At 45.1% G+C, this 14497-nt stretch overlaps 1 protein-coding gene across 19 annotated transcripts in view; it reads left to right on the top strand.

Annotated features, from left to right (window-relative positions):
* Nucleotides 1–14497, top strand: part of Eif4g3 (eukaryotic translation initiation factor 4 gamma 3) — a 221114-nt gene that overhangs the window by 174773 nt on the left and 31844 nt on the right. For all 19 annotated transcript variants that reach the window (XM_060379250.1, XM_060379249.1, XM_060379248.1 and 16 more), the window contains 6 exons: nt 1358–1555; nt 6845–6991; nt 7343–7579; nt 8921–9025; nt 10677–10809; nt 14273–14367. In XM_060379250.1, coding sequence (XP_060235233.1) covers nt 1358–1555; nt 6845–6991; nt 7343–7579; nt 8921–9025; nt 10677–10809; nt 14273–14367 — 915 coding nt within the window. The remainder of the gene's footprint in view (nt 1–1357; nt 1556–6844; nt 6992–7342; nt 7580–8920; nt 9026–10676; nt 10810–14272; nt 14368–14497) is intronic.

Raw genomic sequence — 14497 nt, 5'->3', positions numbered from 1 at the left:
AAACAGCAGTGCCGTTTGTGGGTAGGGCTTGGTTTCTCCTTTTCTGGTATCCTGGGTTTTCTTTTTCTTTGCCCTGTTACACCGATGACCTTTTGTGGGCCACTGAATAGCAGTATTACAAAGACATGTGGGTTACTGCTGCTCATCTTGGTCTTCACTTTTTTGAAAGAACGTACCTGCTGGTTTAGCTCTAATTCAGCTCTTTGCTTTTTTTTTCCCCCCCAAGATGAGGCTTCTCCTAGAACTTGCTCTGTAGACCATGCTAGCCTCGAACTCAAAGAGGTCCGCCTGCCTCTGACTCCTGAGTGCCAGGATTAAAGTCGTCTGCCACTGCCACTCCCACGTGGCTCTAATCCAGCTCTTTGGGAGGGGTAGGGGGTAGGTTTTTAATTTGTCTTTTCGAGACATAGTTTCTCTGTTGCCTTGGCTATCGTGGGCTCACTTTGTAGGCCATGCTGGCCTTGAACTCACAGAGATCCTCCTGCCTCTGCCTCCCTGAGTGCTGGGATAACAGGTGTGCGCTACCACATCTGGTTCTAGTCCAGCTTGTAACTGCTTATTCAAAATAGTGAAAAGGCTAAACATTTTGGGTTATTACTCATCTTGGGAGGAACAGTCAGCATTTTTGTGCTAGTACATAATATTACAGTTCTGTTTTTCTGCATGGGTCAGCTTTCTTCCATTTGTAATCCAACATTTAAGGTTTTCCCCAGTAATCCACACAAATAATTTATACTATAGTTAAGATATATTCCTCATTCATACATAAAAGTTACTTTCTATGAAGATTGTGACAGTGTTGAAAAATCCTTTTCCCAAAGCTGGATGTCACTTGGTGGGTAGAAGCCCCATGCCAGATTTTACATGAACCAGCATGGCAAGGCTTGAGGGGCATGTCTGTGAACCCAGCACTCAGGGAGCTGTCCTGGATGACCTCAGGAAATGCTTAGCTGCATGCCACGCTCATGGACAGCCTGAGCTACACGAGATACACTTTTTTTTAATTGAATGAAAATCTTTTTAGTTAGCCCATATTAGGAATAAATTTACAAAAATAATAGTCATTCAAAGGTCGCATCAACCATTTTAAAACTTTAGATGCACCTTGTCATGCTGGTCTGAACCGAGAACCCTAGTTAGAATTCTTGGTGCCGTAGGAGAAAAGTGGAAAAAGAAATAAAAGTATAAGCAGTTTTCCTGACCTTGAAGTCACTAAAGTCCTTCCTCCCTAAATACTCAGTAGCCAAAGGCAGATGGTGGAGTTCTCCTTAGTTATTATAAGTTGTTAGTTGGATTCATTTAAATTGCATGTTAAGTTGCACTCATTGGTTAATGCCCTTTATTTTAACCCTCCTAGGAACTTTTCAGAAAAGTTCGAAGCATCTTAAATAAACTGACACCGCAGATGTTCAACCAGCTGATGAAGCAAGTGTCGGGACTTACCGTGGACACAGAGGAGCGGCTAAAGGGAGTCATCGACCTGGTCTTTGAGAAGGCTATTGATGAGCCCAGCTTCTCTGTGGCGTACGCAAACATGTGTCGGTGCCTAGTAACGGTAAGAAGAGAGGAAGCAGTAAAACCAGAGTCGCCAAGAGGTATATTCTCCCCTCGCTGCACATTCTTCCCAGAGTGTTATTGGGGCAATGGAAAGGGGAGAATATATTGGTAGTGCTGATGTGTAGTAGCCTCACTGAAAGAAAAGAATCTTGCTAAAGTAATGTCTTTCCCCTCCTCTAGGGGATAGTACAGAGACTTGCTTGAAATGGCTGTAATGTGTCTGGAAGACTGATGAAGGCTTAAGTTAGTAATATGGAGTTAAATTATAGACAACAACTTTATTCTGGAGTGTCATCTTACAGAACTAGAGCAGGTGCTAACTTTAACATGAACTGAATTTGAAGTTCAATTAAGTGTTCTAATTCTGGCCTCTGAAAATGAAGAGGTAGTTGTCTTATCACCAAAAACGTCCAAAATCTGATCATTGTCCTCTCTTGCTGGACATAATAGCTCACATCTTCAAGTCCTGGCGTTCAGGAGCATTATCACTAACAGTTCAAGGCCTGCCTAGGACACCAAGTAAGACCCTGTCATCCAAAAAAGAAAAATTCTTAAATTGTCCATAGCCATTAATCTAACCCATAACATATATACAAACATCCCATAAATAAAAAAACTAAATCTTATTTTTAAAAAAGAGAAGCAACTGAATATTATTTAAAAGCATAAAATTTTTGCTTTGGGCAGTCTTTCAACTGCTGAAGATAGTTGTGGACAGGGAAAGAGGAGGAGTGAGAGAATGAGACAGGCTGGAACTGGCTCTGTGCAGATGCCAGCAGCAGCCTGCTGAGCCTCCCCTGCTCTCTGCTGCTAAGTCACTCTGACTTGTGTGTGCACACGCATGCTGCGAACAACCAGATTTGTTCATTTCAAAGGACAGACTCAGTGTTACAGTTCTGCAAGTTCCTTAAGACTGTGCATCAGGACAAGGTGTGTGCACACATGAGTGTATGTGCCTGGGAGGACAGAAGAGAGCATCAGTTCCCCTGTAGTTACAGGCAGTTGTGGACGGCCTGATGTGGGTGCTTGGGAACTGAGTCTGGTCCTCTGGAGAGCAGCAAGTACTCTTAACCATCGAGCAGTGCCCTCGGCCCTCAAGCATTGTTCTTGGTTAATTGATGGAACCTTATCTCCAGCAATGAACTGGATCAGTCATGTCACCAGCCACCAGCAGTGTCTAGAGACACTGTTTGTTGGTGTTGGCCTCTTATGAAGCAAGGGTGCTGCTGCATACTGCACAGGGAACGGACAGTCTCAGACAGCACGTAGCTTTCCGTCCCAAACAGTGTAGTGTTCAAGAAACCCTAGCTCAATGTTGCTGTCATATTGAGGACAATATGTATTTTTATTATTTAGAAGAATTTTTAAGCCTTTTCTTTTTCAGCCTCAGTGCCATTTAGATAGCTTGTATAGCACACACCCACTTATTCTCTTTGTTTGTTTGTTATTCCTGTGGTTTTGGTGCAAGACAAGAAACCCAGGTCCTTGCACATGCTAAGCAAGCTATGTTACCAGTGATCTACCTAAGCCTAACTGTACCTCCATTTCAACCCTTCTTGGTGACTGGAGCCCATCCAGCACTGCAAAAATGAGTGAATGAATGAATGAGTACATCCTCATGTGTCTTTACAGTGATTAGGTAAATCAATTCTAAAGACTAGACTGGAGTCCCTTTTTTTCTGACATTGTTAGATATATTGAGGAATTTGATGGCACAGAGTTCTTTTACAAGCTACACATTTGCACATGGTGCTTTTCCTTACCACATTGTTCTAAGGCAAACCACGTACAGTTTCAGGGGATTGTAAGAGAACATCATGCTGTTGATGTTATAGCTTCTCCCAGTTGAATTAGAAATGACTGAAGAAGCCTGCAGGGCCCTCTGCAGACTAGAAGGCACAGGCCTGGAATTTAACACTGTAAGACTTTAAAGTCTTTGGAACTTCCAAAACAAGTGGCATGGAGAAAAATGATTTAGAGAAATATCCTGTAATGATGATGGTGGGAGTATCATTGCAAATTCAATGCCAGCCAGTCCCTGTCTCAGCAATAAAAGAATAAATATACTATCCAGGCATTGTAGCTCATTCCTATAATCTCAGCACTCAGGAACAGACACAAGAGGACCATGAAACATTCAAGGCCAGCCTGGGCTATGTACCAAGTTCTAGGCTGGCCAAAGCTATATATAGCAGAACCTATTTTCAAATAAATGAAGAAATATAAATAAACAAGTTTTCAGTTTAAAAAAAAAAACCCAACTAATTATTAACCTTAAGTTGCCATGTTCTATTTTAATTAATTATAGTCAAAATGAAAATTCTCACTTCAGAATGTCTCTAAATTACACCTTTGCTTGTGAGAGAACAATTGCCTGCATGCAAAAGTGTGCTGGCTTGCTTTATGCCAACTTGAAATGAGCTAGAGTCGTCAGAGAAGAGGAGCCCTCCATAAGATTGGGCTGTAGGCAAGCCTGTAGGGCATTTACTTAATTAATGACTGATGTGGGAAGGCCCAGCCCATTGTGGCTGAGTCCACCCCACCCCTGGACTTGTAGTTCTATAAGAAAGCAAGCTGAGTAAGCCATTGGAGAGCACGTCAGTAAGCAGCACTCCGTAGCCTCTGCATCAGCTCCTGCCTGCAGGTTTCTGCTTGAATTCCTGCCTGCACAGCTTTTAATGATGAGCTGTGAGTGAAATAAACCCTTTTCTCCCCAATTTGCTTTTGGTCATGGTGTTTTATCCCAGCAATAGTAACCTTAACTAAGAAAAACAAAGAACTTGAGCAGGTGCCACAGGGCAGGCCCGAAATTCTAGCAGGCACATCAGGAGGCCAAGGCCCTTAGCTAAGTAGCCGGGGTTTACATGAAACCCTGTCTCAAAAAGCCAGAGGGAGAAAATAAAACAAGAACTTAAAAATCCCCTTTCGTTCCCTGTGAGTTCTCTTGTATCTTATCTGTGTGTGTGTGGCAGGTGTGTGAGCCTGGGACATAAAGAATGAAGCATCTGGATGTTATGTCACACCCAGAACTTGCAGTGTTCCCCTCGAAAAGCTTAGAAGCAAAATGGGGAAGGAATGACAGGATTGAGAATAGGTTAGACTCATCGGTAATGAATTGAAAGCAAGTCTGGCGATGCACACCTTTAAGTCCAGCACTTGGAAAACTGACAGGACACTCACAGATCTGGGATTACAGATCGAACAACTGCCTTGGACAGTAGGATGTATCTAGAGTGAGCCGAGTGAGGAGGCATGCACAGCGCCTGAAGCAGTACGGGCACTTCAGAATGAACACTCTATTTATAGAGTCTTGCGGGTGTCCCTCTGCGTGTGTTTCAGGTGTATCTGGTAAAGATGCCTTTTCTTGCTTCTATGCAGTGTACATAACCTGTTGTACACATTGGCCCCTGAAAGAAGATTGCAGTAGATCAAAGCAGCCACATTTGAGCCATTGCTTTACAGTGGATCATGTTTCAGAGTGACCGTCCTGTCAGACTGGATGCACTGTCAGCACACAAGTGCTTGTCACTTACAGTTCCTCAGGCCAGAATGTGCTTTCTGGGAAGATGGCTGCTGGGTCACAGCTCAGCCCAGTATGACTGTATGCGCTGCAGCAGCACTGAGTGCCCAGCTGCCTTGCACTTTCCAGTTTCATTTGAGCACCATAATTATCACAGCGTTTATAAGTTTCGAGAGCTTTGTCCCTTTAGAGACAAATGTCTTTTCTCCAGCCCAGCATGTATGGCAGCACACAAGTGCTCTTACTTAAAGAGATTTCGTACCTGACATTCATGTCCAAGATGGCTGACCCTGTGCCGGCCGCCATCACCACAAGGAGCGGTCCTGCTCTGTATGCTTGCTCTCTCTGTTAACTCAGGCACGTTGTTTAGGAGTGCCTTATGTGTATATAGCGAGTAGTGAGTCATAGCAAGTAGTGAGTCTTTGAATCCTTAGCCTGGCTCTTCGGGCCTAGCTTTAAATGTTCCCCTGGACATAAAGCATAGGCCATTCATTTCTCATTTAAACATAGGGGGTGGTTGTTTTAAAGACACTGTTATCACTTAGACAGACTTCAAACTCACTCTGTAGCTACAGATGGCTTTGAACTCAGATCCTCCCTCTCATCTGCACCTCCCAAATGCTGGGATTGCAGGCCTATGCCGCTTTACATATGCCAGCCACGGCGTCTCTCTTGAAGACTGACAAGCTTTGGGCCCTGGCGTGACAGAGTGGACCTGGCCGCACTGGGATAGCATTGCTGTTCTTTGTGGGGGCTGACATCAGGCCTATGGTAGCTTTCTGAACTGTAGGGCTTGATTTGCCCTGCTTCCTGAGCTAATGCTTGCAGCTGCAGTGTTGGCCCTGGGCTGGTTAGAAGACAGGAAATGATCTTTCCTGCTTCATAGGGAGCATTTTCTCCAGTATCACAGGTCTATCCTCCAGGTCCTCCATCCCTTCAGCCTTGATCAGCGGGTATTGACATCTATCTGGTTGATAAGATTAACTCTTGATAGTATGTCTGGTCTAGCACTTGTGAGGCAGAGGTAGAGCAAGAAGATGAGGGATTCACCATCACGCTTGGCTTTATAATGAGGTCAAGACTAGCTACAGGAAGGTCCTATCCCAATGATAAATCAAAGTGAGCATGGCATTAAGTACTGTAGTGCTTCCATCCCTGCCCGGTACAACCAAAGCAAGAAGGACACCGTTTTCGCCCACTGGGCCCAGGCAATATATTAGTTGTGGAGCTGTTGGATCCACTTTGTGAGTTCAGGGACAGCCTTTTGCATGTTGCACAGTAACCGCAGGAGAGTTTCATGTTTTGTTAGAATGGATGCTGCAGTCTGTGTTTAAATAAAAGGGATGGTGAGACAGCCCAGTGCAGAAAGGTGCTTGCTCAACAACCCTGTGACCTGAGATTGATTCCCATAACCCATGTAGAGAGTGAGAATCATCCATGTGAATGCATGTACACGTGTGCACACACACACCTCTTACATACATACAGTAATAATAAACAAGATTTAAACCAAGGATAACCCTCCACAGTTTAAAAGTCTAGACATTTGCAGGTAACAACTGCACTGGAAAGAGTCCATGGCAGCTTGAAGCATATCCACAAAAGACAGAAGGTGTATATGAGTGTGTGTCTTCTCTGTGTAAGAGTCAGGACAGCTTTCCATTGCACCGTGTAAATGACTGAGGCTACATTTTTGAGAGTGCTTACCTGTGTGTCTGTCTGCGATAAGTAATCTGGCTTCCTTTGTGCTTTCCTCTCTGAATGCAGCTGAAAGTACCCATGGCAGACAAGCCCGGTAACACAGTGAATTTCCGGAAGCTGCTGCTAAACCGCTGCCAGAAGGAATTTGAAAAAGATAAAGCAGATGATGATGTCTTTGAGAAGAAGCAGAAGGAACTGGAAGCTGCCAGCGCTGTGAGTACTTCACATCATGCACTGTCAGAATTGTTGATAATACAGCTTCCTATGGCACCTGTGAAGGGACCTGTTCGGTGGGTGGGTGGGTGGGTGGGTAGGTGGTTGAAGGTATTTTGTATTGGTGTCAAGGAAAATGCTTTAGTCCTTCTATTTCCAAATGTTAAGGGTACTCAGGTCCACCATAGAAGCCAGTCTACCCTTGGGCCTTACAGAGGTTGCTAGGTTCACAAATCTTGATAGATGCACACTTCTGTGTGTAGGTCTGTGTCAGGGCCTCAAAGGGGATTTGAGCCCAGAAGGAGTAAGGCACTGTATCTTAGGTGCTCTCACCTCCTCTTTACACAACAGCCAGAGGAGAGGACGCGGCTTCATGACGAACTGGAAGAAGCCAAGGACAAAGCCCGGCGGAGATCCATCGGCAACATCAAATTCATTGGAGAACTCTTTAAACTCAAAATGCTGACGGAGGCCATCATGCATGACTGTGTGGTGAAGCTGCTAAAGAACCATGACGAGGAATCCCTGGAGTGCCTCTGTCGCCTGCTCACCACCATTGGCAAAGACCTGGACTTCGAGAAAGCAAAGGTAAAATCCCAGAGGCTCAGAAGGCTGTGTGAGGGTCAGGCGCAGTGCTCCACCCCATCCCAGCAGTGCGTGATCCTCCTGGCCTGCTCATTGCCAAAGTCTGACTGACAGTGCTCCTCACCTCATTTGTTTTAGATCTAAGGTGAGGAGGTCCCTAACTCTAGGCCGGTCAGTTGATAGGTCTCTGAGTTGTTCCATCCTGCTCTTTTTCTCATGAACTTCCTTTTTAGTTGTTTGTTTTGTTTTGAGACAGGGTCTCACTGTCCTGTAATTCAAAATATAGACCAGACTGGTTTTGAACTCATAGAGACCCACCTCCCTCTGTTCCCGAGTGCTGAGGTTAAAAGAATAGGCTATGGTGCCCAGGTTTCACTCGCTCTCTTAAGTTTATGGACTAATCAATGACGTGGCCACCTAACCATTAGCTAGGAGACTATTAAAAGTACTCTAGTTAAGACATGGCCTGCAGGTGTCCACATAAAGGCAACGAATTGAAATGCTTCACTGAAGTAATGTCAAAGTGAGTCACCTAGCGGTATGTTTGTTTGTGACAAAAATCCCAAATCCCATAATTATACAAGATTGGGGGTTATTTCTCTCCATGTAACCAGAGTTCAGAATTAAAGCCTCCAGTTTTTCTGGCCTAAGCTTTCAGCATCCTACAACTTACTCTGCTTTCATTAGTTTCGGCAGAGATTGTAGGAAATGGAGCAAAAGACCCAGTGGTGTCTCCTAGAGCTACGGTATAACATGCAGGAGCCTGGCAGGAGTGTGCTTTTCATGGTGCGTGCACACTCTCCATTAACTGCTATCACCGGGGCCAGGGAAGTGGTTGAATGGCCATGCTTGCTTGCTTGCCAAGCCTGCCAACCTTAGTTAGCTCCTCAGGGTCCACATGGTGGGAGGAGAGAACTAATTCCAGTACAATTTTACCGTTGCTTTCAACCATAAGGTGGTAATCTTTTTTTTTTTTTTTTTTTTCTCTTGAGACAGGGTTTCTCTTTGTAGCCATGGCTTTCCTGAACTCACTTTATAGACCAAGCTGACCTTGAACTCTTATCCACCTGCCTCAGCCTCCCGAGTGCTAGGATTACCGGCATGTACCACCTGCAAGATATTATTCTCAAATCACCTAAAAATGTTCTTGGTACCTTGGTGAAGTACCATTACACATCTGTAATCTCTGCACTTAGGAGACTGAGGCAGGAGGGTCACAAGTTTGAGGCAACCTGGGCAGAGTTTACACCCTTTGTAATAAAAGTGAAAAACAAAAGAAAAGTACGTGGAAAAAAGAAAATTGAATTTCTCAGTCAGTAATCATGGTGGTTTTATGTGTTGCAGCCACGCATGGACCAGTACTTTAACCAGATGGAGAAAATCGTCAAAGAAAGAAAAACATCCTCCAGGATTCGATTCATGCTTCAGGATGTGATAGACCTCAGGCTGGTATGTTAGGTTTCTATCAGTAAACGCCATGACTAAAGCAACTTGGAAGGAGAGGGTTAGTTTCAGTTCACAGTCCATCCTGGAAGGAAGTTAGGGCAGGAACTGAAGCAGAGGCCATCGGGGGATGCTACTGAATGGCTTGCTCAGCCTGCCTTTTTACACAACTCAGGACCACCTGCTTAGGGGTTATACACACCTGCACTAAGCAAGAAAATACCCTACCGGTTTGCCTACAGGCAGTCTGGGTGGAGGCATTTTCTCAATTGAGGACCCTCTTCCTGGATTATGTCAAGGTGACAAAAAGAAAAGGAAAAAAAAAAAAGTACAAATACAAAACCATGATGAAGTCGCATCTGTTTCAAGGACTTGAATGAAGAAGACAGTGATGTTTGTGTAGGTGAAAAGTTGGTTTGCTTCATGTCCAGCACTGAACTGACCCGCGGATGGTGCTGCCTGTTGGGTGTCTTCTTCTTCTTCAGTTATCAAACCACCCTGCAGCCTGACATCAGTCATCTGAATTTAATGGTGGTCAGTGAGACTCATTGTAGACTCGGCAGTCCAGTCTCGTCTCTGCAGTGAACATGTTGAACTGAGCCTTGTGCTGTGGTTTTTATGGTGACACTAGTGCTACCATTTAGATATTATTAAAATTTAACAAGATGAGTGTGTTTCAACTGCGCTCTGTGTACCCTGTCACACCAGCTGAGGTGATCATAGGCCTTCCTTTCTCTTGGTTTAACAGCTAAAGTGACTACCTCAGCTGAATCCATAGTCCCACCTCTTCCCATTTGGCATCAAAGAGGCCTCTTTGTCCTGCTCAACCCAGGGGTGACCGTAATAGCAAAAGCCTTGGCCAGTTGATCAGAGCTCCCTTACATGCTAAATTCAACGTTTTTTTCCACTCGTGTCTCCGCGACACATGCTCATTTCAATCATTGGCATAGTGGTTGGGATAGAGTGAGGCAAGTTTTGTCTCCTGAGGAGAGTCAGCTTTGTGTGGCATTCTAGATAGGGTACCAGAGTCATGTCATTGAAGGTAAAATGGTCGTCACCTTTGATGTAGCATCCTTATGAACTGTACCATGAACATTAGCACCTAGTGTTACACGGTCCTGGGGATCCTTAACTCTTCTGGTCCACTTTCTCTCCTCTTCAAGTGTCAACAGTAGTGACGGCTGCCTCAGCCACTCCTTCACTCTGACTTTTATGCACCAATTGGAATGTATGCTGCACACCCAGCCAGAGTTGGTAATTTTCTTAGCTTGCATTCCTAGAGTATACAAAATATCTACAACAAGCTGAGAAACTAGCAAACTTCTCCACTTAGTAGGTATTTTATATGTTTCCCTCAGTCTGTGTACCCCTGGCTATCCTAGAACTCACTCGGTAGACCAACCTGTCCTCAAACTCACATTCGCCTGGCTCTGCCTACCAAGGGCTGGTTCTAAAAGGTATGTGCCACCACAACCCAGCAAAAGTATAGTCTTTTACTTTATTTTTATTTGTAAAATTACTATATTATTGTTCTTGTGTGTGGTGCTGAGGACCAAACACAGCCTTGCACATAATGCACATTTAACAAGCCAGGCTATTAGCCCTTTTTGTCAAGTTCTGCATCACTTGAATGATAACCTAATTTTCTACTTTATAGTGCAATTGGGTGTCCCGAAGAGCAGATCAGGGCCCAAAAACTATCGAACAGATTCATAAAGAGGCCAAAATAGAAGAACAAGAAGAGCAAAGGAAAGTCCAACAGCTGATGACCAAGGAGAAAAGAAGGCCAGGTGAGAGCCGAGATAGCCAGAGTGGGGTATGAGGTGCTGGGAACTGTTAGGTAAGAACTGGGAATGAGGTCACAAAGAACAGAGAGGTGGTTGTCAAACAGCACCAAGACACCTGAGACTAACCATTGAGTTAGAGAGTACAGAATGGAGTGTGTGTTGACGTGTGCAAAGCCAGGCATTCACAGGCCTGCAGTGAGCATCTTCCGTCTACGCTTGTAAGAGTTACACAAAAAGTAAGAGAAGCAATGGAAAATGGCACTCTTTGCACTGCAGCAGCATGACCCCTCAGGATGCATTGTCCAGTGAGTGCCTAGGGTTCCTCAGTTCAGATATGTTCTCTGTTAATGTAAGTTTACACCTAAGAATGATGTGAAGTTTTAGAGAGAGAGAGATGGGAAACAGGAAGAAACCTTTATGTGAAGGTGGCCTGGCCTTACTGAATGGCTGGCATTTGAAAGGACGCTAGTTATGAAATGCAATAAATACTCACTTCCAAAAGGAATAAACCAATCTTACTGGAGTGCAGTTTCAGGGTTGAGGTGGAATGGGACAGTGTTTGCTGGAAGAACGGAGGTCAGGGGCGTGGTTTTGGTCCCTGCTAGTTTAAGTATGCAAACTTGAAAGTGTCAGGCGAGTGCTATGTAAGCAGAGAGCCTATCACTTGTTTTGTTTGTTTTGTTTTACTTTTCCTTTTGGCGCTGTGGGTAGAAGCTAAGGCCTTGTGCATGGCAGGCAGACCTGCTGCAGTTGATCTCTGGGAAGCTCCAGGTGTGTGGCTTATTGCACGAGTCAGAAGGGTTCATTGAACTCCACCGTGCAACTGCTTCTGAAACCCAGTGCGTAAGGAGCAGAGACCCTGCCAATAAGAACAGGAGAGAGCAGGGCTGGAGAGATAGCTCAGTGCTTCAGAGCACTGGCTGCTCTTACTGAGGACCCAGGTTCCGTTCCCACCACCCATGCAGCGTTTCACAACAACCTGTCTCTCCAATCCCAGAGACCCAGCTGTCTTCCAGCCCCCAAGAACATGTGCATGCATATGGTTTGTAGATGCGCAAGTAGGCAAAAAAGCCATACATACGTAATTTCAGATAAAATTTAAAAAGAAGTAGACTAGAGGATGAGAGGGCAAAGGACAAAGCAGAAAGGCGCTTGCTGCCTGAAATCATCCTCTGACTAAAGGTTTGGAACATCGGAGCAGAAACCTTTCCACGATGGTCACTCTATTTTAAGCTTGTCACAGATGAACATAAGTCCTGTTAGTGTCCCCTGTGCTGGAGTGAGCATCTCTATGGAAGATTGCTGACTAAGTGACATGCATGGCTGGCTCAAGAAGTGGGAGTGTTCAAAACAGGAACTGTGGCTGCCTGGCCCTGCATGTCAGCTCTGCTGTTTCCTAGCTGTATGACCTTTCACACTGCACTTGCTTGCAAGGTAGATGCTTGCAAGGAGTTGTCCAGAGTGGCATCTGGCTCAGAGTGAGCGTTCAGTTACTACCGTCTGGAACTTAGCACACACAAAGTGTTGCCATAATGGAGCTGCCAGGAGAGCTGAGGCTTCTGGGAGCAAAGTTTACATTTGCGTTTCATGGACTGCCCCTCGTGCTTTCCAGGAAGTAACTATCATTTACTGTTGAGCAAAACGGAGCAAGAATCAGAGAAGTTGTTAAGGCCTAATTCATAGGAGATGCCCACATGAGTGTTTAACAGCAGAGTGACTGAAAAGAGCTAGAATGTAGGCGTCGGTGAAAGAAGAACTGAGTGTGTGATGGGCACTGGCATTGGGTGCCAGACAGTCCAGGAGCAGCTTTCAGAAGGCAGTGCTGTGATCACCAAGTTCTGAGTGCCTGCCACTTAACAGGGCCACGTGCTGGCAGCAGTAAGCCAGTACTGAAGTATAATGTACCATTTATTCAACAACTTCCATGGAACAATTTAGAAGAGAAATGTGGGGACTGCAAGGTGTAATTTTCAAGTTGTTGGTTTTTTTGTTGTTTTTGTTTGTTTGTTTGTTTTGTTTTGTTTTTATATGGCATGCTATGGAGATCAGAGAACAACTTGAAGAAAACAGAGAACAACCTATTTTCTCCTTCTGTCATGTTGGTCCTGGGATTGAACTCAGGTTGTCAGGCTTGGCAGCAGCTGCCTCTACCTCCTGAGCCACCTCACTATCCCACGGGTTTTTAAACAGGAAGACTGGGCTCCCTGCTCCTGCTCCTGCTACTGTACCAACTCAAAGCAGGTGTGGGTGGGAAGTTCTGTGCACGTCTTTGGGAGAAGGACTCGGACAGAGGGAAGAGGAAGCACAAAGGCCCGGCAGCTGTTCACGCCGAGACAGGAGTGGTGTGTGGTAGAGCTCGACGCCTATATTGAGAGGCCCCACAAGAAAGAGCAGCCAGAGGCAGTGGGCACCAGAGTACTGAGAGCTCGGCAGAGAGTCTTATCTTTCTCATTGAGATGATGACAACTAGATATGTTACAAACAGGAACTGTATAGAATCATACCAAAGCCACCACGTAGAGCAGAAGCTGGAGGCTGAAGACAGGGGGTCCTTATCTTTATTTGGGAAGTTAAAGTGGAGGTGAACTCAGCAACCTTTAAAGGGCTCCATCCATTATATTAGTGGTTTCTTTGGTTGGTTGGTTTTTCAAGGCAGGGTTTCTCTGTGTAGCCTTGGCTATCCTAGACTCACTTTGTAGACATGGCTGCCCTTGAGCTAATAGAGATTTGCCTGCCTCTTGCCTCCCCAAGTGCAGGAATCACAGGTGTGTGCTACCTCACCTGGCCTGTCTTTTGAGACAGGGTCTCACCATGTGTCTAAGCTAGCCTGGAACTTGTTGTATAGCCCAGGCTGGCCTAGAATTGATGATTCTCCTGCCTCTGCCTCCCAAACTCTGGGTTGACAGGTATGTGCCACCATACTGGCTTTGCAAATATTTTAAATTTGGACCTGGCAAGATCTAACAATTAGACCTGAAACATGAGAGAAAGAGAAGTCAGGGTTTTCCTCCTGAGCATCTAAGGGTTGGAGAGGGAGGAAAGCATTTCCGTTCCATAGTTACATAGTGAAGCCCATCCAGTCCTCCAGGTGTAGATGCAGTGTTTGTTACCCTGCAGACACTGCGCTTAGCCCCACTTCAGCCACTACCTAGTCGTCATTTGTGTCTTCTGTTTTTGTCTAAGTAATGTTTGTTGAGAGCCAGGGTGCTTGTGCTTTGCATTTTCTCAATGTGTAGATTAAAGAGCCTCCAGGCCAGGTGTAGTGACATGCCTCCATATTAGCCACCCTGATCTGTCTCAAAAAAAGAAAAAGAAACTTTCTCTTAACAGGACTGTCATAAATATTCTAACAGCTTTGTGTGTCATCTCCGTGTTTTAGTTGTCATTCCTCAGTAGACAGTATTGCTCACTCAGTGACAAACAGACTTGAGGTGATGAGAGACTGACATGTCTGTCCTCCTTGCAGGCGTCCAGAGAGTGGATGAAGGTGGATGGAATACCGTTCAAGGCGCCAAGAACAGCCGTGTACTGGACCCCTCCAAATTTTTGAAAATCACTAAGGTAGTATGATATTTTAAAGAATTTGCAAATTGAGGTACACGCCTGTAAACCCAGTACTTAGGAGGTAGAGACAAGAGAGCCAGGAACCTAAGGTCATCGTCAGCTACAACCGGTAGCATGCTTAACGCCA

Source organism: Meriones unguiculatus, chromosome 3 (genome assembly GCF_030254825.1).
Source record: "Meriones unguiculatus strain TT.TT164.6M chromosome 3, Bangor_MerUng_6.1, whole genome shotgun sequence".
Lineage (NCBI taxonomy): Eukaryota > Metazoa > Chordata > Mammalia > Rodentia > Muridae > Meriones > Meriones unguiculatus.
The sequence above is the reverse complement of the archived record's forward strand: the minus strand, read 5'-3'. Positions and strand labels throughout refer to the sequence as shown.